This window comes from Psammomys obesus, unplaced genomic scaffold (assembly GCF_907164565.1).
Source record: "Psammomys obesus unplaced genomic scaffold, mPsaObe1.curated_primary_1811, whole genome shotgun sequence".
Taxonomy (NCBI): Eukaryota; Metazoa; Chordata; class Mammalia; order Rodentia; family Muridae; genus Psammomys; species Psammomys obesus.
Genome location: NW_026596134.1, coordinates 19,788,873 through 19,811,183, shown reverse-complemented (window position 1 = coordinate 19,811,183; position 22,311 = coordinate 19,788,873). Strand labels below are relative to the sequence as shown.

At 42.5% G+C, this 22,311-nt stretch overlaps 1 protein-coding gene across 1 annotated transcript in view; it reads left to right on the top strand.

Annotated features, from left to right (window-relative positions):
* Positions 1-6,178: 6,178 nt before the first annotated feature.
* Tshr (thyroid stimulating hormone receptor) overlaps positions 6,179-22,311 on the top strand; it is a 95,362-nt gene continuing 79,229 nt past the window's right edge. Inside the window, 1 exon segment of the mRNA XM_055593121.1 lies at positions 6,179-6,348. Coding sequence (XP_055449096.1) covers positions 6,179-6,348 — 170 coding nt within the window.

Here is a 22,311-nt window from a genome sequence, read left to right as displayed (position 1 = left end):
GGGTTGCTACCATCAGAAAACATATTTCTGATGGTCTTAGGAACTGAGACCCCACACCATAGCTAAATTAGTTATGAAGTAGCAACAAAAATAAAATTGTGGTTGAGGGTCCCTAAGACCATCAAAAATATGTGTTCAAAGCCTAAAGCCGGAGCTTGAGCTAAAAGCTCTGCTTCTTCTACAAGCTGTCTTAAAGACCTCTCAACTCAAAGTCCCTCCTACTCTTTAATTCCTGTCAGCTAGTTTCTTGCTCCACCTCTTGACCTAGAGTTAACTTTATTAGATCCCGTATACAGAAAGCTCTTGGATTAAAGGTGTGTGATAGGGATCAACCAAAACAAACAATAAACAGAGTTTTACAGTTCACAGTTTTGGGATTCACAACAGGATCAAATATCCTGCAACAACTTCCTCTGAGCTTAATGTCTTCTACCAATGATGGGAAAGAGTAATATCTCATGTATAACAAGTAGGAAGCATCCACTCATTGTCTGTTTATCATATAAAGCCCTAAATATATGTTAACTGATTGGAACTAAATCACCCTGAAACATTTGTCAGACTTTATTTTGTTCTTGATACTTAGTTTTGTTTGCTTGCCTGTTTATTTTTGTTTGTTTGTTTGTTTGTTTTTGCTGTTGTTGCTTCCTTATGATGGTTTTCCTTTGAAGGTTTAGATAAGTTCTGATGATTAAAACCAGAGCCTCAAACAAAGATTGCATTGGTGAAGCCTAAATGTATAGGCTGTGAGATCTAGAGCACTAATTCCATATCCAGTTTCTTGAACAGTCACATCAAATAGCAATGTTGGCTTACCAATATGTAGCTTTTAAGCCATAGCAAACACATTAATGGACTAATCAATGAAGAAGGTCTGGAATGGGGGTGGCCTGAAAGCATTGATATGCTCATCCTAGCTCAGCTCATCCTGAATGGGTATGTATAAGAAAGGAAGGATAGATTTCATATAAGGAGCTGTTGGGTAGCAGACAAAGAATGTCTTAGGGTTTCTATTGCTGCAAAGAGACACCATGACCACAGCAACTCATTGTAAAGGAAAACATTTAATTGGGGCTGGCTTATGGGTCAGAGGTTTAGTTTATCAGGATGACTGGAAACACTGTGACAAGCAGGCAGACATGGTGCTGGAGAGGAGCTGAGAGTTCTATTTCTGGGCCCACTGCAGCAGGAAGAGAATGCCACACTGAGTGGGGCTTGAGCATATGAGACCTCAAAGCCCACACCCAGTGACACATTTTCTTCGATAAAGCCACAACTACTCCAACGAGACCACACCTCCAAATAGTGGCCCACTCCCTGTGGGCCTATGGGGGCCATTTTCATTCAAACCATCACAGATTGGCAGACAGAGACAATGCTGTCTCAAGCAGAAGGCACAGAAGTGTTTCACTGTTACCCTGCAAAGCCATGTCACTGGGAAACGAACAGCAACAGTGGATTAATCATGTCCAGGTTGCTGGAAAATATGTATCAAATATTTTCAAATATTTATTTTTACTATTCTCTCTCCCCCAATTCTGTTTAAGCAAATTAGGTTGCTCTGCATCCAGAGAAAAGAGGGGGGTAGAGAGTGGAAAGGAAGAAAAGAGATCACTTCTTTGCTTCTAAGCATTCAATACAAAGACTCTCAAACAGGCCCGGCTGTAGGATTTGTAAAACCCAACACAAAATTAAAATGTGAGACCCTTGTGCAAGACTGCCTGTGGTACAAATCAGATGCTTAGTGGATAAAGGTATTTGATAGGCTAGCCTGAAACCTGAGGTCAGCCCCCAAACCCTTGGAGAGGTAAATTGTGAGAACAAAGAAGTCATGATATAACCGAGTGGTGTGGAAGAAAGTGACATAACCCAAAAGCCATCCTCAAAAAAATAAACAAGAAAATAAAATTAAGACTAGGGAGATAAAACACAGAGAACAAGAGAGTCCCGGAATTAGGGATGGGAATAAAAGAACAAACCTAAAGGCATAGGAGAAACATCTAAATCCAGAAGGTGTCTAGCCTCCACATTGGCACCAGGGGAAAACATGCCCCCTTCAAATCGGCCTGTAGTTTGCCCAGACTTCCCACATGAGCGATGACTTCTTACAGCATTAGACTTTATTTGGTTACAATTGGCTACCACAGATGGCCAAGCTTCTTTGTGATATTCACATACAAATTATGTCATAAGAATTAAAAGGAGAAATATTCATCATTTTTATTTGGTTGGGACTGGATGGAAGAGGGATTAACCCACTTTCTACCCATCAAGAAGCAATCTTAAGTACTGTTGACAATATCTTTACATTTCCAAGCAAGCTACACATCTGTAAGAAGAATTAAAGTAAAGGACATAATACTGCCCCACTGGCATTACCAACCGGTAAAACTGCAATCCTTAGTCATTTAGAAGCATATGTTTAGAAGCATAACTTATCCCATAATATTATTTTCCATCACTCACTTATGATTTTGGGTAGTTAGTACGTCGTGACAATTTTATAACATTGCAATACAAGTACACTTGGGTCAAAATGAGCAACTAATAATATACTAAACCATTATAGAGGACTATTATGGTAGTCAAGCAATACAGCTTCTGCTACACCTTTTGAAAAGGATAAAACACAAAAGAAATGCAAAGTGCAACATTCTGAATTGTGGACAGTGTTAATGGTTCGTCTATGAAAAAGGAAAACACTGTATTCTATAGCTATTCTCATCTATTTGTTACATTTAAAAGGAATTTTTTGGTGTGTGTTTAATGGATACACTTTTCTTTTAATGCATTTTTAAACTGAATCATCATCTCATGTGCTTCTTTTTCCTGGCTCAAAATTTGTGTTAAGAAAAGAAAATTGCCTTAGTGATTATCATAGTCACTTGTTGAACAAGCTATTAGGACATGTCATCCTGAAAGCTTGTTTCAATTTGCTGAGTTGAAATCGCTAGGCGTGAAAGATTTTGCTCATATTATCATCTCTACTAAACCAATTTTATGCTGTCTGAATCTTTGTTTAAAATGTTATAGATTTCAGCACATCGCCACTGTTCCCAGTAAAGACAGCATCTCAGCAACCAAATATACCTTTGCCTCAGAATTAAACAAAATCACAAAGTACTTGGAAGATAGTGGACATCAAGCGAAGAAAGTGATTTCTGAGAGACAGGCAACAGATGAGACAAGCCTCACAACTGCCATACTCGTGAAAGTATCTTGGCTGAGGTGTCAGGAGAAAGCACACAGGGAGTGAGTACCCACTAGATGCTGTAAATTGAGAAAGGGACCTGAAAGCAGACATATGTGAAGATTTTATGACAAACTATCGAGCAAGAAAAGAGTCGTGTGGAGAAATTTTTCTGAGAACCACATGTCTCCATAAACTATTCAGAAGGCTGCTCACTGTTACACACAGTGAAGAAAACAAAGCTAAAAAGACATGTCTCCCAAGTTCAGAGGAGGAAACACCTGTCACTTACCCAAGACTCAGAATCACAATGATTCCTAACAACCAGAATGAAACATTTAATATCTCAGAGATCATTGACTTGCCTCTCTGTGGGTCATTTCATTGCCGGCTGAGATACTCACAGGGACCTTCACATTTAACCATGTTTGATAATAAATACCAAGAGTATTCACATGGATGTAAAACAAAGTGACAAATGCTGTAGCATTTACAGATGGTAGCCATTCAAACAATTAAAGCTTAGGGGACACTGTGAGAGAGGGAGGTGGAAAAATTGTAAGCACCAGAAAACCAGGATGTCTTCTGAGACATAGTGTCATTCATATTTATATACATGGCAGGGAAGCCACGCCCATGCAATCTCAACAATATGGTTTCCTAAACAAGACAACAGCAAAACCAGTTGACATGCCAATGTAGATGAACTAGAATATAGGAACTCGTAGATTCAGTAGTGATATGAACCAAAAATACACTGCTTTGAGAATTTTAATGAAATCAACAAGCATCTAATTATGCCAATGAGAAAAGCAGAATGAAGACACTGAAGTGGCAATTTGGGTATGAAAGAGTTGACAACAGAACAGATTATGTGTGTTTATAATCAACTATATAGCCATGGATTCAGGAATAGGTAATAAATCTTTTATAAAATACAAACTATCCAAACTTCCTCAAAGAGAATGAAAGAACCTGAACATTACATTTATTTTTAGAAGTTGAATTTGTAGTGAAGAAAAGATCCATGTTCAAATAGTTTCACTGGTAAATTATGCCAGAAAAGAACAACATACTAAATTCCATATGTAGAGAGGAGGAAATGAAAGAAAGAATCAATTACTGAGAATAATTTTATACAAAAGAACCTAAAGAAGAGAGTAACAGACCACCTTTCCTTAGGCACATCTACCCAAAACTCTCAAATAGAATTTCAGTAAAGCTACTACAAGAATACCTTCAGGAAAGTCAAAGGGCAGTTATCCCTGGACATAGGATGGGTTTAACATTCAAAATGCAAGCCCTGTAACTCTCCACATTTACAAATTGCTATGGGACTACCACAGTGAATACTGGGAACAATTTCATTCCTCAGAAAGATCTTTGGGTATCTGTTTATAGTCAGCTTCTCTTTCAAGATTTCAGTGTTTTGGGGTCTCAGAGCACACGGTGCCTGTAATTTGCTATGTAGCCAAGGACCTTGCTCCTCTTGCCCCTGACTCCCACATTCCGGGATTACAGAGGTGTACCACTGGCACCAAATTTATGTTCTTCTGCGTTTGGAACCTTGGAGATGCTAGGCAAGCACTCTATCAACTGACCTGTATCTGCAGCCCTAGTTTTCCCTTTACTGAGAACGCCATCCAATGTCACGTAGCTGAATGGTCACACATGAAATGGTTTAAATTTAGCTTCTTATCACTCGCACTCTAGATCTGTATGTTTGGTCATTTTACTGTGGAATGGTATCTGTGCATTCACTATTTTCTTGAAGGACGTGTAGGGTTGTTTATACTTTGGGTGACTACGAATAAAGTTTCTATAAACACTGCGCTGCACGTATGTTAAACGTACAGTTTGACGAATCTTAATATTCACCTGCCCTAATACTCTTGTATTTTTAGTCTTCTATCCTAATATTTCTTTCTACTCCCAACACCCTAGCCTTTTCCTCCTGTTCTAGAGTTACATGCAAAAGAACCCGTGTAGGGTATCTATCTTTCCGGAGTTAATATTCCTTTTGCTCCCAGAAGATTTAGCAAAAGCAATTGCACTTTAAAGAAGAAAACTGACGCAATCTAGTTTACATTTGTAATTAATATTTTTGGTTAGTGTGAGAAGAACGAACAATGGGCCACTTAAATGTTCTTTTTGAAGGTATGGACGAGAATGAAAACAATTTCTGGATTTCTAGGCGGGTTCCCTCCCTTTGGTAAAACCAGACCGTTACCAGCGGGCGATGGGACCTGCTTGCGCAGTTCCCAGTTCTCCACAGCAGATGGCCCCAGAGCCCAGCGCCCGATTGCTCGGAGTGGCTGCAGTTCGGAGAGACTGGCTTCTCCAAGACAGCGGGTTCAGAGGCTTCAGCTCGAGAGCCACCGAGGCGCGCGGCGGCCCCTAGCTGCTCCTGATGGACAGCATCGAGGATCCGCTCCGAGCGTCACATCTCCCTTCAGCTACGACCTAAGCTGGCCCCCGGTGTGCTGTTCGCTCCGGCAACTTTGACCCGGAGAAGCCGAAGTTCCTCGGGACATTAGAGTGTCCCACAACAGTCCCCTCCTTGGTGACATTAGATGGAACCCATTTGGGTGGGCTGCCGGTCTGCACCGCTCGTAAAGAGTGCTCAGCCGGGGAAGGTGGCTTCGGGAGTTCGAAGACAAGGGGGAGAGGAAGGCGTGTCTAGGGTTTAGAAAGAACTAATGGGTGGCACCGAGAGGAACGCGAAGGGACCGAGGTTGGGTTTCTCGGAACAGAAGGAGCTGCCAGGCTGATCCGGCCGGCTTGTTTGGATGGAGAGTTGCCTAGGCAAGCGGTGCACTTGAGAGCCTCTCCTTCCCCCTCTCCAGAGTGCTCTCCAGCGATGAGGTCACAGCCCCTTGGAGCCCTCCTCCTCCCTCCGGTTCCCTCCCGCACCCCGGTCTGGCGCAGGGCAGTGGGAATGAGGCGACAGAGCGCGCAACGATGAAGTAGCCAGGAGTCTCTTGGAAAATGAGGCCGGGGTCCCTGCTGCAGCTAACGCTGCTGCTCGCCCTGCTTAGGAGCCTGCGGGGCAGAGGGTGTGCGTCTCCACCCTGCCAGTGCCACCAGGAGGACGACTTCAGAGTCACCTGCAAGGAACTCCACCGAATCCCCATCCTACCGCCCAGCACCCAGACTCTGTGAGTAACCAAGGCCGACCCCCTTTCCCCCCCCAGAATTATGGTGTGTGGTGGGATGCGCTGATGTCTGGGCAGTCCCTGTACAAACTTAATCGCCCGTACTTGGGAAGGACGAATACGCTGCTGACACAGGGAAACAGAACCCCTAACAAAACTTTGGTTTAAGATGGGAGTTGTGCTTTTTGAAGAGTTTCTATTCTGTCTACATTTGGCCAACTCCCTGCGCCCGTCGGATTTTAGTTTCACCTCAGGTAATAGGTTAAGACATAAAACAACTAACTTTTGAGATTGGGAAGGAATAAAGTGAGCAGGATACAGCTGGGATACGGAGTTAATAAAATGTAACTAATAATAAAAAAATAAATTAAATTAAAAAAAGATTATCTTTCTAGAAAAACTAACATTTAGAAATTATCTTAGAAAACAAAATTTCTATTCTCTCCCCTTCACCCCAATTCCTCTTTAAGTCTCCTGAGGTGAGAAATTACCTTAGCCTTAGCTGTTTGACTTATCAAATAATTGTTGAAAACTTAATCAGAGATGGGCATAGTGCTTCTTTCCTTTAGTTCCAGTCGAGAGGCAGAGGCAGGTGGATCTCTGTGAATTCCAGGAGCTCTGTCTCAAAATACCCAAAAATGTAACCAGGAGCCCATTTAGAAATGCACCCTTGGACTTCTCAGAGAGGGTTCTAGAGGAAGTGGGGAGGCAATCAAAAAAGGGGGTGGGAGAGGCTGTGAATATGACCTAAAGCTATACATGAAATTATCCAAAAATAACTTAAAATTAGTTAAAAATAAAAGCACAATATGTCCCTCATCTAATATGTAGAGATCCTGTGAACTGTGCAACCCACACCATCACTTAACATATCCAGAATTTCTTTTGAATATACGTGGGGAAAAGGCAAAGAGATGAAATTTCACAAGGCACGTTTTCATCTTTGTGCTAAATGTTAGTTTCTTAACCGATCCCTGAAAGAGATTGGCTAAAAATACAACAGAAAGAGCAGTAAGACAAAGGGGCTGCCTAAACCCAGAGGAAGTGGAGATAAATGAAAAGCAGTTGTACTTCAAGGTTCTCTTAAGAATTTATCTTAGATTGGGACGGGAGGAGGGAGGGAACCACGGGGGGGGGGGGGGTACAAAGTGAGTAAAGTGTAATTAGTAAAAAAAAAAATTAAAAAATTAAAAAAAAAGAATTTATCTTAGAGGAGCAGTCAACAGAAGGTGATCGCCTCCATGGGTACAAATTTAAGTGTTTTCTTTGGTCCGTTAGTTAAAACCCTTGTTTCTTATTTCCCATGGATTTGTTATTGCAATAACCTCTAAGAAGCACTTCTTTCTCTATGCTGTCTTCGCAGAATAAAACACACTTTACCATCCTGATTAAAAACCTTATAGTGGGTACAGATAGTCCCCAAAATAGAAATCATGTACAAACTTCAAAGGACAACCTCACTGATCTTAGTTTACCTGTTTGTGTGCTTATCCAAGCAGGCTGAGTACCTCCAACACAGGGTCCCTGTCAGGCAATCTCGAATTGTAAACCAGCCAATTTTAGATGGAACTATTTAGATGTTCACCAAAAAAAGCTTAAGTGAATGAAGGCATAAACACATATTCTTGTCTCTGATTGCCAGAAGCCGAAAGGCTTCTTCAGACAGTTATAAGTTGTGAGGTTTTAAGTTACGGAAGAGAGATGAGGTTCTGTGAGTGCAAAAAAACTCACAATTACCCAGCAAATGTTGAGAAAAGGGAATGCTGAAAGTGAGATCATTTATTCAGAAGGACTCCATTTATTTTTTTTTTCCGTATGAAAGAGGCTTCTGATGCTGTGATGTGAAAGAAAATCAGTGAACCACAGAGAGTGACTGCACAGAGGCAGACAGACCTGACCTTGAGAGTAGTGGAGCCAGATGTTAGGTCTTAAAGAAAAAGGGATGGGGAAGACAGGGTGCTGTACTTTTTAAGTACAGGTGAGTGGCATGGTGTGTTCACTCATATGATGACCTGAGAGATGTTCTCTCACAAGATTTACATTGTCGGAGTGTACCCCTTCTTTAAACTTTCTTGGTGCTTTTGTTAGCATGTTTTGCTTATACATAATAATGAGTATATATATATATATATATATATATATATATATATATATATATGTGTGTGTGTGTGTGTGTGTGTGTGTGTGTGTGTGTGTATATAATGAATATAATGTATTTGATCATATTCACCCCCACTGCCCTCTCTTGATTCTCTACCATTCCATCTGATCTTCCCTTTCTTCTAATGAACATCTGCTTGTGATAAAACCACTAAAGAAAATGTCTTTCCCTCCAGAAGTAACCATTAACCTCCTATAAATCTCCAAGTAGGGGTGGGGGCTCATGAGCCATGTCATGTCCAGACGGTGTTCTGCAATGCTCAACCCCATCCTCATTTAGAATTTTTTGAAGAGCATTTTGGTTTATAATGCAAAGCCTTGTGCTCTTGTGGGGCTGTTTGCCTGACTTTGTCGTGTTCGCCAGGATGCCATACAAGCTGGGGTTGGCTGTTTTATATGTCGCTAAGGTGCTGAGGGTGTTTCTTCCATAGCCTGATCTACCCGTGTGCTATAGTGGAGAGAGTGAAATACATCTCTTTCTACACTGCTGTGCACCTGCTCTGTGGTCTTATGAACAGGAAGAAGACCATGACAATCTGGCTCTGGATTTTTTTCTTACTTGACTCTCCAGAGAGGCATAGTGTGTCCTCATTATAGCAAAGGGACTACTATCCCTTGTCTTCATTTGGAACATTCAAACATCTTTGATATGCAGGAAGTCTGAAAAAAAAAAAAAAAAAAAACAACTTACTCCTCTCACTTGAGAAAGACACAAGGAAACTTAGATAAAACAAGAGATGTGTGCACACAGTGCCAGTGAGATGGCACAGGGGGCGAAAAGGCTTGCCCCGCAGCCCAGCAACCTGGGTTTGACCCCTGGAATCCATATGGTGGAAGGAGAGAACTGACTCTCACAAGTTTCCCTCTGACCTCCACTGGAGCACCATGGCACGCACACATGCCCGCACGCGCACACACTACACACAATTACCCAGTAAATAAGTGAATGAAAATTCATATCTCTGGAGGATTTTGAAAAAAAAGTGAAAAGCAAAACAATAACATTTGACACGTAATTATAGATATCACCTCCAAACCAAACATACCAAGCTGGGCCATCAGTCTCCTCTATTCCGAAGGTTTCCGAGTACGGCCTCTCTGCATAAGAGAATGCCGTTCTAGAGCGACATTCTGTGTGTTTATGCTGACTCACCTTGCCTTGTCCTTTTAACCCAGTAGAATGATAGAGCAGGATGCCTGGCATTCTCCCCACTGGTTTTATAATGGCAGCAATGACCACCTGCACCCGCTGGACTTCCTACATTGTCTCGGATCTTGGGCTTCAGTGTAGTAAGCGTTTGTCCACCATGTGGGAATGTGTCCAGAAATGCTGCTGAGATTTTGGGGGGGGGGGGTGTGTGTTCTGGTTTTAACTGTTTGCATGCTGTGCTTAAAGGTTTAATTGGTGTCTATCCCAATATTTTCTCAACTAAATGACTGTGTACCTTCAGGAGTTGAGCCTTAGCTTCCATTTATGGTATTTGCTACTTGGTATGCTTAAGTAGGTATATTTCTTTAACTGAAGTGAATTTATTTAGAAAAGCTTCTAGCCTTTGTACAATCCAATCTAGCCCTAAAATGTTTTTTAGCTTCTGAGACTTGCTATTGAATGAAGTTTCTTGTTCTTTCTGAACTCTGGCTGGCTGGTTCAACTCAGCTGTTCTGACTCAAACTCCTCTCCAAACTGACTGATTCAAACTGGCTTTTCTCAGCTTCTGACTGAATTGCTCTGCTTGGCCTCAAACTAACTCTAGCAATTTGCTCTAATCTTCTGACTCTGTATCCTCTGGCTCATTGTGTCTTCACCTGTGTCTAGTTTGTTCTCTCTTCAACCTGTCTCTGTAAAACTCTCCAGTAAAAAAAAAAACTGCCCCTTCTCTCTTCACTTTCTCTACACTGCTCTCCTAAGCTGCCTCTCTTTCCTCTTTCCTCTCATGAGAGTTGAGCATAACCTATTCTGTTAAGTCTTTCTCTGATTTGTCACTTTTTCTGCCTTTCAATTATATATCACTTTCAAACATGTGTGCTTCCTTCTATAAAGTAACTTTACCTTCATTGTTTGGGATTAAAGGTGTATAATAAGTGTGTGTCTGTATTCCAGCCAGAGCGATTAAAGGTATGTCATTCCAGCCAGATTATACAGACATAGAAGGTGTTTGGATGTGATCAGAGAAGCCATGTTCCTAGATTAAAATTCCCCTACATGGAATGCTTCTCTGGCTGTTGAGGGCAATAGCTGTTTACTTTCAGATACCGAAGTGAAATGTGATGGGTTTCCACACATTCACTGCTTGCCATCATTTGACCTTTAGTAAAACCATGTTCAAGATACTTTGAATATCCATCTCCTACAACTACTGACTTCACTAGTGCTTCCTGAATTCTTCTGATACAGTACTTCATCTGGAGAGATGACAGTGGTTTAGAGCACTTGTTGTTCTTCCAAAGGACCCAGGCTCCCTTCTACGCAGTGACTCACAGCTGTCTGATAGAGTATTCCTCTGAGAAAGGAAAAAGTAAACACCCAAGATGCGGAGGCTCTCAAAGCAGCCAAAGCAAGTGGGACATTCCTCTGCCAACTCTGGTTTTTCTCTTTTTAAGGCTTTTACCTTTTCCCCACCACACAAGTGTTATATGTTGTCATATAGTTTTCAGGAGCAGTGTCCCTGAATGTATGTTATTACATCTTTACTTTAATTTATTCCAGAACTTGACTCAAACAGGTGTCTTGAATGTCTAGAATGGCAGGTACTGTGGGAGTACTGTGAGGTAGTTAGGAAGACAGGGATAGGTTCATTTAACCCAGTAGCATCATAGCACAGGATACCTGGCATTCTCCTCTGGCTTCTACACACATGCGAATGTGTGCCTGGACCTGCACACACGTGTGCACACTCACCAGAAACTGGATTCTGAGATGATGAGTAGCATGCTTCACTGGAGCTGTCCATTGTAGCTGGGTTCTGTGTATGTGTGTGTGTGTATGCAAGTGTATGTGTATATGTATGTGTGTGTTTGCATGCAGATGTATGTACATGGATGTTTGTGTCCTTGTATGTGCATGAAAAGCCAGCAGAATTTGTCAGGAATCCTGATAAGAAGTCTGATTTTACAGATTTCAGTTATTTCTGTCTCTGCTGGCTAGACTGAAGACTAATTCTATTTTCTTTTATTACTTCTGACCAAAGCAGTAAGCACAGAGAAAGCTAATTCACAATACTCAAAATACATTGTTTTAAAAAATTACTCTTGTGTGAGTGTTACTGGACAAGTTATCACCAAGACACTTTGTCTTCCCATCAAAGTTGAGAAATTGCTTCCATGAATCAATCTACCTGATTGTTGTTTTCAGATTGTACGGGTGTGCCATTTACTCTTCAAATTCAAGCTTACTACTCAAGAGATTCTGATGTGTTCTAAAGGTCCACCATTCTGCTAGGGATTGTGTGAAAATTTATATGTACACAAGTCAGCCAATTTCTTGTATTTTTCGAAGATAGCCTTGACCTGCCAAAAAGTTGAGAAACTGTGCATTGGAATAATCTGTCGTATCTACTATAACTCGATCTGTTTTATTACAAAGAACGCAGAACACGTGTCTTAGAACTAAAGGAAATTATGCCTGACTCCAGAATAGAATGCTTTCCCTTCTGCACACATTGTGAGGATGATGGTGTTACCCGTCCCTCGAAAACACTTCACACAGAAGTTCATCAAAAGCCCTCAGTCAATGGTCAATGGTACATCAACGTATTTTGCATATGGCTGGTGCATTGTATCTCATATTAAATTCTTAGCACTGGACTGTATAGATGCTCATCAGGTTAAGGCGTGTGCCACCCAAACTGGTAGGCTGAGTTCCATCCCTGGGATCCACATGGCTCCAACAAACCCTGCAGATTGTCTGCGACTTCTACATATCCAAAGGAGAGCCATGGCACACGCATGCACATGTGCACACACACAGTTAAATTCAATATGATAACATATCCTTAACTGTCATATTTGGCCATTTAAACTATCTACTATTCATACCAATAAAGATACAGGAGACATAAACTGAGGCAAAAACCTGCTGGCTCAGGGAGGTAACTTTCTTTTCTAAACTATATGCAAAATATCTATTTACAAGCCTGATTCTACAACTAAACTGCTGGCTCTTTAGATATCTTTTTTATGTGTGGCATTCTACCGAGCTGATCTACCTTTCTCTTGAGCTTCTCTAAACCCAAGAGGGCTCCTTAGCTCTCGTTCCTAGAGTAATGTTTTACCTGTGTCTTGCCAGATGCTTCTGTGTTGTTCTTGCAAGCCCAGAGAGAGAATCCCTACTTCTTACCTAGCGCTCCTTCCAAGCCCAGAAAGAGAGAGGGCTCTGTAAAAGAAATCTCCAGCTCCTCCCCTCATCCTTGGCAGGCTGAACCATGTCACCACCAAGGGGGTGAGGGGCGAAGGAGGGAGGCCCTCCAAGCCAAGCCGAAACATTTCATCTTTACAGTGGGGTAGCTCAAGGTCGTTCAGCTGTTGTTCAAAACTATAGGTTGGATTTTGAAGTGTGTCATTCAAGAGATGGCAGACTCAACTGTGTGGATCCTTAAGAGCACCAGAAATTGTTCAAAGCAAACTTCTTGTTAAGATGGAAAGCAGGTTCTTGTGATTTTAGGGCTTCCTGTAAATGTTATTCTATTATAGGTGCACAACCATCCTGGATTTTCTGATACAGACTTAATGAAAATACTTTCCCATCAGAGTATATCAGAAATTTGGATATTTCTTCATTATCTTAAACATCCCATATTGCTTTTTTGCACCTGGGAAACTTTCCATAGGGTCCAGCTTTGTCTTTCAGTAGATACGATCTCTCCAATTATTCAGTGCATTAAGATTTGGGCTTATATTTTTCATGCATTACCTTAGTTTTATCCATTCCTGGTGTTAGAACTGATAGGTTATCTCTGCCAAGGAAATGAGTCAACTCAGGCCAAATTAGAGTATATACATGCAGATTTGTTGGGTGCAGCTCTCTGGTGGGTTTACCGACCTCACAGGAAGGTGTCGGTGAACTCACCATGCAGATGGAGACAGAAGGGGGACCAGACAGAGAAGAGAGGAAATGCAGAGAGGAGAACCAAAATGTCTGGATTACATAGGGAAGAGCTTCTAGGGGAGAGGAATACTCGCCCCTGGGTTTGAGAGTTCAGGGCAGAGGGCTGGGGAGCGCCATGCTTGCCACGCCCTATAACAGGTATGGACTGAGGAATTCTGGGAGAACCGGGGAAGGAGGGTGGGGCAAGTCCACTTTGGTTAAATGGGCATCTCAGCAATTTGTCCCAGGTCTGAATCCCAAAAACAAATACTCAACGTCAGAGAGAGGATTGAAATAGTCTTTTCTTATTTCCAGGTGTTGTCACTTTGTATCTTGTTATTTCAATCATTTTATAAGCTGAGAAACTAGAAGGCCAGTTTTGGGGGAGGTATTTGCACATAGGATCTAAGGAACAGATAAATGATGGAGTCTCCTGGGAGGGAGGCTTTAACGGACCCCTTTAGCTGTGTGGCTTTCATGTCAACTTCTGAGTTCATGAACATGGTCTATCGGGATGGGAAAACCAGAAATTCTACCTTTAAATAAACAGTTTTTTGGCTTTTGGGTTTTGGTTTGTTTGTTTGTTTGTTTGTTTGTTTGTTTGGTTGGTTTGGTTTGGTTTTCCGACACAGGGTTTCTCTGTGTAGAGTTGGCTGTCCTGGAACCTGCTCCGTAGACCAGGCTGGCCTCATGGATATCCTCCTGCCTCTGCCTCCTGAGTGCTGGAATTAAAGGTGTGTACCACCACTGCCCTGGCTAAATATACAGTATTTTATTGTATCTGATTCCTCCCTCTCTTCCTTTTTTTTTTTTCCTCCATCATTCCCTTCCTCTTAGTTTTTCAGTAAATATGTTAATACTAGTCTGTCATTAATGATATAGAGTAAATGACATCCTGGACCTTACATTAAAACTGGGGGAAACAGCTAAAATGGGCAGGATAGGGCAGAGTCAAATACAAACAACGGCAGGTGGAGGAAAATACACCTTCAGAGGAAAAATATAAAGACAGGGAGAGGCAACGAGAATGTGGGAAGCTGCCTTCAAACGGTCAGACCCAATGCCAGCTATCCCATCCCTGGTTTGTAAATGGCATTGTCTTGTAACTACACATGGTAGAAAGATGAGCTCATTGGTCCTAGCTCTCATTTTAAGGGAACTGAGCTGGTCACAAAAGCAAAAGATTCACCTACATGACCTAGTTACAACCCGAAGGTCTCATTTTCTAAAACTGTCACATTGGAGATTCCAGTCTCAGTCAGGTGAATTTATCAGAGAGGCTCAGACATTCAATCCAAAACAGACCGTCTCACTGAAAAAGGTGGCATTCGAATGAATTCCTAAATGAATTAAACGGGGGAAAGAGTAAGCTTGGCTTATATCCAAGGGAATTAAATTGTGAAGAGATGCAAAGATCTGGAAGTGAGAGTGACAATGGAGAAAAACGAGCAGGTCGTATTGAGAAACAAAATAGGCAATGTGGCCGAAGTAGAGAGAGTACGAGAAAAAGGTCTTAGTAAACAAACCCTGTTGTGCTTTGTAGGTCATTATATATAATTGATAGGGTATGTGTGGTATCTGTATGTATACTTACACACATACATACTAGCACATGCATGCATGCATGCCCTTTATCTGAAGAACCACCCCACCCCACTCCCCAAAATGCAAAACCTGACTTACATTCCTGCTGGGTGTACCTTGCTTGACTGATGAGCTTGTCAGTCCGGTAAGAGACACTGATGGTTTGAACCAGGTGAATAGCAGGAAGAGTGATTTTTTTAAAAAAATGATGGCATCCAAGGTTTATTTTGAAGGTAAATCCAACAGGATTTCCTAAGACTAGATGGTCTTAGCAAAAGCAGCAGCTCATGATGTCTTAGCCAGTGTTCTCATGAAAGCAGATATGCGTGAGAATCCTGACTGAGCAGGTTGCTTCCACAGAAGAGTAGAATGCAGAGAGGAAGGTGTCAGAGTGGGGGCGTTTGCAGCTGGTGTGATCCAGTGGTTGCTGCATCCCAGGAGGTCACAGAGAACTCAGGTGATAGATATCTCAGCATGCTGGCTGTAGAGATGGGGGTAAGGATACCTGTACCCCGGTTCTCATCCCTGGCAGGGACTGACTCTGCCAACCTTCCAGGTTTCTTGGTCACAGGTGGTGAGCTATATGCTGGGCTGTCCAGTTCTTCAGTGTTTACATTCTTAAAAATTATCACGATGAAACCTAGATGTCCCTCAACAGGGCATATGTATCTTTCTGCTGGGGGAAGTCAGGGAACAGGACAAGAGTCTACGACAGACGGCCTCTGAAAGACTCTACTAATTGAGGTATGGAAGCAGATGCTGAGACTCATAGCCAAAGTTTGGGCAGAGTGCAGGGAATCTTATGAAAGAAGGGGGAGATAGCAAGACCTGGAGAGGACAGGAGCTCCACAAAACAAAACACAAAAAGAAAACAAACAAACAAAAACAAAAACAAAACAAACAAACAAACAAACAAAAAACTGAGCCCTGGGGCCCCTGCAGAGACTGATAACACCAACTGTGGATAATGCATGGAGAGGACCTAAAACCCTGGCTCAGATGTAGCCCATAGACTCAGTCTCCAAGTAGGGTCCTTAGTAAGGGCTGTCTCTGGCATGAACTCAGTGACAGGCTCTCTGATCACCTCCCCTCTGGGGGCTGCAGCCTTGCCAGGCCACAGAGAAAGACAATGCAGCCAGTCCTGATGAGATCTGATAGGCTAGGGTCAGATGGAAACAGAGGAGGACCTCCCCTATCAATGGACTAGGGGAGAGGTATAGGGGTAGAAGAGGGAGAGAGGGTGGGATTGGGAGGAGATGAGGGAAAAGGATACACCTGGAATACAAATTGAATAAACGGTAATAAATGAAAATAATTTTAAAACTTTTAAATATATATATATCCATTAAAATTGTCACAATGCTTATCTGGGATAAATTATTAATTATTATTGAATTAATTATTGAATTAATTAATTATTGAATTAATTATTAATTCAAATTGACTCTCATTTTAACAGTGTTTGGTTTGGGGATTTTTGTTGTTGGTTTTAGAGACAAGGTTTCTCTGTGTAGCCCTGGCTGTTCTGGAACTTACTCTGTTGACCAGGCTGGCCTCCAATTCACACAGACCCACCTGCCTCTTGTGCTGAGATTAAAGGTGTGCACCACCACTGCCCAGCAACAGTGTGTGTGTGTGTGTGTGCGCGTGCACACGCGCGCGTGAGCACACACGCACACACACAGACACACACACACACATACACACACACACGACAAAGGCAAGGGGTCAATTTTGGTCAAAGTTGCTCTCTCTATTTTTTTTTTTTTTTTGAGACAGAGTTTCTTACTGAAGCTGTGGCTCACAAATTCAGTTCAGCTAGATGACTGGTCAGCAAGCTCCCATAACCCCGGTCTCTACCTCCCCAACCATGGGATTTCAGCTGTATGCTCCATGCTCAGCTTTTTTGTGTCAATGCTAGGCACGTGTCATGTTTGGAGCACAAGCCCTTTAAGTAAACCATCACTCCAACCCCCATTTTAATAATTTTTAACTACAGCAAGAACTATAGTCCTCTTCTTTACTCTCTTTAAAACTCACCACCACCCAGTTTCATTTGCTCAATTATGTGTGCTTTGTCAACTCTGTGCCCAGACTCATACTGTGTTTTCATATACACATACACCTTACTTTTACCCAGTGGTTACATTAGGCTGGTGTTTGACTCTAAGCTAGACTCAACAAGACCTGGCAATATTATCCTTCTTCCCTTGAATGTCATCACTGGTGAGAAAGTCATAATTCAAGCACAGACCTCCTAGTATGAACCCAAGGCTTTCTCTAGTCTAGCTCCATCTTTCTAAATAGTCTCTCACTCACTTTCCTTCCTCTTTCTCTTTCCCTTTCCCTCTTCTCTTCCTCACCAGCTCTGTCTCCCTCTTGCTGCCAGCTATAAAAATTCATATCACAATCCACGCTGCAGTTTCCTGCTTAACAGCACTTGTTACATTCACAATATTGCATGATCATTAGCTCGATTTAGTTGCAAATATTTTTCTCAGCAGCACAAAAGGAGATCCTATGCTACTCAGTTTGGCATTCAACATACCATGTCCTTCTCAGCCCTTGGCAACTGTTGAGCAGCCATGTTCTCTATGGTTTTCCCTTTTCAAGACCTTTTAAATATAATAGATGTTAAGGATATGTGCTCTCCTGTACCCTTTAATATAGTTCTTCATGTTGTGATGACCCCCCAACCATAAAGTTATTTTGTTGCTACTTCATAACTGTAATTTTGCTACTGTTGTGGATTGTAATGTAAATATCTGTGTCTTCTGATGCTTTTGGTCCACCCCTATTAAAGGGTCATTTGACACCCCAAGGGGTCACGACTCATTGGTTGAGAACCCCCGCACTGGAGGCATGCATGCCCCTGAAGGTTATAGTAATCCCTGGTCTATTTCTATCCTTCTGCTTCCTTTCTGCCAGGAGAACAGTCTCCTTTTCCACAGGGTGCTGCTGCCATAAGTTCTGCCTCGCCACAAACTCAGAATCCGCAGGGTCAATGGCCATGGGCTGAAATCTCTGAACCTTTGAACCAAACTATGTCCTTCTTCCATTAGCTACTCTCCATCAGATATTTTGTTACACCACTGAGAAAAGAAACCAGGTGACCTAGGACCCACCTTCGTTACAGGTTAACTGTTATTATGAACAGTGGCAGGTCTGAGAGATAGTGCCATTCGGCCTCATGGAACCTTCAGTTCCAGCCTCACGGAACCTTCAGTTTGTAGAGGGCAAACTTCTGTGCAGAGACCATTCAGTATCTGCATGGAATCAGGACTGTGCCACTTTATTAAGAAAGCATTTGTCCACCTCGAAAAAGCAGCTTTATAGAGAACTACAAGAATGAGTTTCCCCTTTCAAAGATAATCATGCTAAAGAGTTGCCATCTGCAAGGGATAGTAACTGAAATTCTAATTTGCAGGTGTCAGTCCTAATAGAGACCATAAATCCGTAAAAAGTTAGCTGCTCTGTGTCAGAGTTTGGTTAACAAGCCTGTTCGTATTTCCAGAGCCTCCAGATGTCCGTATTTAATGCTTGGCTGGCCTTCTTATGTAGCATAACCAAATAGGTATTTCACAACCACCCTTAGCCACTGCACTCTAAAACAACACAGCCAGAAGCTCTGAAATGTGTTCCATGAAGCATGAAAGAAGTCATTAAGGCTCTGTCTGATTTGGTCCTGTGTAACACAGGTCTGATGTTCTTGCGAGGACTCCTCTCAGCGCCTTGCACAAAGCCTGTCTCACAACCAACACAAACAGAGCAGGTCATGGCAAAGTTTTCCTTTTGTATTATTTCTGATGCCTTCATTATTAACAGCAGCAAAATGGGGAAGGAAAAATATCACACATAAATCTGTGTCATCTAGAAGTCCTGGTGGCGACCAGAGGACTGTCGTTTCCCACCCTAACAGCAAATTTTATGCTATGAATACGTGAAAGTATTACCAGTGAAGTGGCTAGGGCCAGTTTCCTCTTCCCAGATAGAAGCTATGGGCACATGAGATGTTCTTCCAAGGCCTAGCAGTTAGGAGCCCTTGAGTGCTCATGACCTAGTGGCTGGACTGGCAGGTTACAAAACCAGAGAGCTAAGGGCCGACAGCTGCAGCCTTAGGACATGTAGAAACTCAGGTTGAAGCTTTATTGCTCTGGACCTTAACTAACGGCATCCCCCCACCCCACCCACTGCCACTACCACATCCTCACTTAGCAGCTAATGTAGTTCTTGCTTTCCAGGAGCACAGAGTGACAGACAGCAGCTAGCAGAATCAGGTACCCTTTGCTTGGGTTCCAGTTTTAAACAGGCTTCAGGCACTAGGACCCTCAACTCTAGAGTGTTAGCACTTGAGACAAGTTAGTATTATGGTTCTCAGGGCAAGGGTGCCTGAGACTCTTGGTCCTTCAGGGTTTGTAGCTCACTGAATTCTTTTCAGGGACCAAGGCCCACAGTGTCTTTGTTCTAGCTCTTGACAGCCTTTTATCTTTTCCCTGTAAAGTCAACTTTCTTCCTCCTTTGTTTTCTTTCTACTTTCTCATCTCTTTGGCTGCCTCTTCTGGCTGTTGTTTACCTCTTGACTGTTCTTCGAACATCAGTCGCCCTCTCTTAATACTGTTGTTATTGTGTTCTTAGGGTCACAGCCTGGGCCTTGGCAATCCTAAGAAGCTAGGCTCACCTACCTGCTCAAAGTATGCCAACTAAACAGGAAACTGATAGCGAAGAACAAAGAAAGGAAACTTATTTAGTGCAACCACACTGGAAGAACTCCCAAGTCCAGCTTTGACATCCTATGATGAGGTTTAGGCTTCACTAGAAAGCAAGAGGTAGATTTGAGAGATGACTCTGTGGTTAAGAGCACTGGCTGTTCTTCCAAGGACAAGGGTTCAATTCCCAGCACCCATGTGGAGGCTCACAAAAGTCTGTAACCCCAGTGTCAAAGGATCTGATGCCCTCTTCTGGCCTGTGTAGGCACTATACATGCATGCAGGCAAAACAACTAATACACATATAAATAACTAAATAATTAGAGGAAGGAAGGAATAAAGAAAAGAAGGAAGCAAGGAAGGTAGAAAGGAAGGGGTATGCATAACTGGTAGAGCAGTTCTGCCCAAGATGTGGTCCCGTCCATCACTGGCTCATCATTATCAGCTCCACACTCCCCCGCAAGGTGTTCCAACATGTTGTTAGAGCTGTTCTTGGCAGATGTTCATCCTCTTGCTGGCACTGAGGTTTCAGCCTTTTCCTTCTCCCAGCATGAGATTCCTGGAAAAATTCTAATTCCGTGAGGACCACTGTTTCAATAGTCTGATTGCCAGAGGGAGGGGCAGGAGTGTCTCTTACGTCTTTATCGCTGCCAGTATGCTTACACTGCCACTGTGGCCACTGCCACTAATCCACTGCCGCCTCAGTCCTCTGATTTACCATGCCATCCAGCTTTACCAAAGCTAAGCAAGAGCATTGGCTCAAAGAGCCAGCAAGAAAATTGTTCTGAGAAAGCCATACCTGATGTTGTGACGCCAGGGGGCAGTACAGGAGGGTGTCGCTCAGCTGACTCAGACATTAAACTCAACAGCCTGTTTCTGAAGCCGGGAGGGAATGCGAAGATCCACGTCTTCATAGAGGACTGTGTTTGTATCAGTCACAGTCCCTAATACAAATGAGGTAGTGTGCTTTCAAAGCAACCAGCTCAGTATGAGCTGTTGAGAGGGCAGTCCTCCTAGCCATAGTCCTTCCACTCAAGCCAGCAGGGACACCAGAGAGGGAATGGTCTAACAGCTGTCAATCATTCCAGCCTCCAACATCATAACTTATTTAAAGGAAAATACACATTTGAGAAGGTCCTAATAATAAAGGCTTATTATTAACAGTGATGTGTCTATATTTAACAGTGCTCTAACAATGTTTAACTCTTGCCTCATTGCCCCAGGGAGTAGTGGGTGGCCCCTGCAATCTATTACAAAAGGTTATTTTCATACAGTTTTTAATAGCAAGAGAGAGTATAAATCAAGAGAGCTTCAATAAGTCACAAACCTTTTACCAAAGCATCTAACCATGGCTTATTTTTGGTATCTGTTAAACGAAAACTGTAAACTGGTTTGGGCCTTCAAAGGACTGTTAGGTAAATGTCTTCAATATTCGACATGCTTCTTACTCAGCAAGGATGGGAAGTTCTGATTTGACAAATATTTTGTTTTCTCCTGGCCGACCAAAAAAGTGACCCAAACACCCAGTTCTGTTAAACATGGACTTTGAAGAAAATAGACTATAAAAAAAAATGAAAAAAAAAAAGCAACAAAAAACTGAATATTTAACTTAAAAGCCCCCAAAGTTCATCTCTTCCTCCTCTACCTTTGTAACAAACACCGTTTTCACTCTCCTTTCCTCTCTGCCTTCATATGCTCATAAGGAATGTTTTGCAAGCTGCTTTCTTGGTGCTTTTATTTCTCATTCACCCCTAACATAGTATGATCTGGCTCTTGTCCCCTTTACTCAACTGAAAAAGTTCTTGCTAAAGTCACTGCAACATTTGTTGCAAAACCCAAAGGCCGTTTTAGACTCTTTCTCAGTTTGAATATTTGGTGGCTTTGCCCTGCTGACGGCTTCCCTTGGTTCCATCCACATCATACCTCTTGACTCCTGGGACCTCAGTGCGGACATCTGACCAGCCCAACAGGCAGAGTTGCCGATGTACAGTAAAGAACATGCTGAGCTGCTTTTGTGCCAACTGCACTGTTGCAGCTATCCAGTAAGTGGAAGTGGGCTCCAGTGGGGTGCTCGACCTCATGACCACCACACTCCACCCCTTGCTATAGAGGTCTAACTCTTTGTATACATTTGAGAAAGGTTGCCCAGGACACCAATGGGCCTCACTTCCCCTGGGGAAGCTTACAAAGGAGTGCAAGGGGGAATAAAAGAAACACAACTCTAACCTGCTGCTGCAATTAGTTTTAAGACCACAGTTAGTACTTTTAACCCCTTTCCCAAAGCTCATTCTAAATCTCCCTCACTTCCTTCCTTTCTTGGCTATGAAAAGAGCTGCTGATAGGGTCAAGGCACTCATTGCCAAAGGCTCTGCAGCCACAATTAACATATCTTATTTAAGCTGGGACCATTGCGTTTGTCTGTTTGTAGTCAGG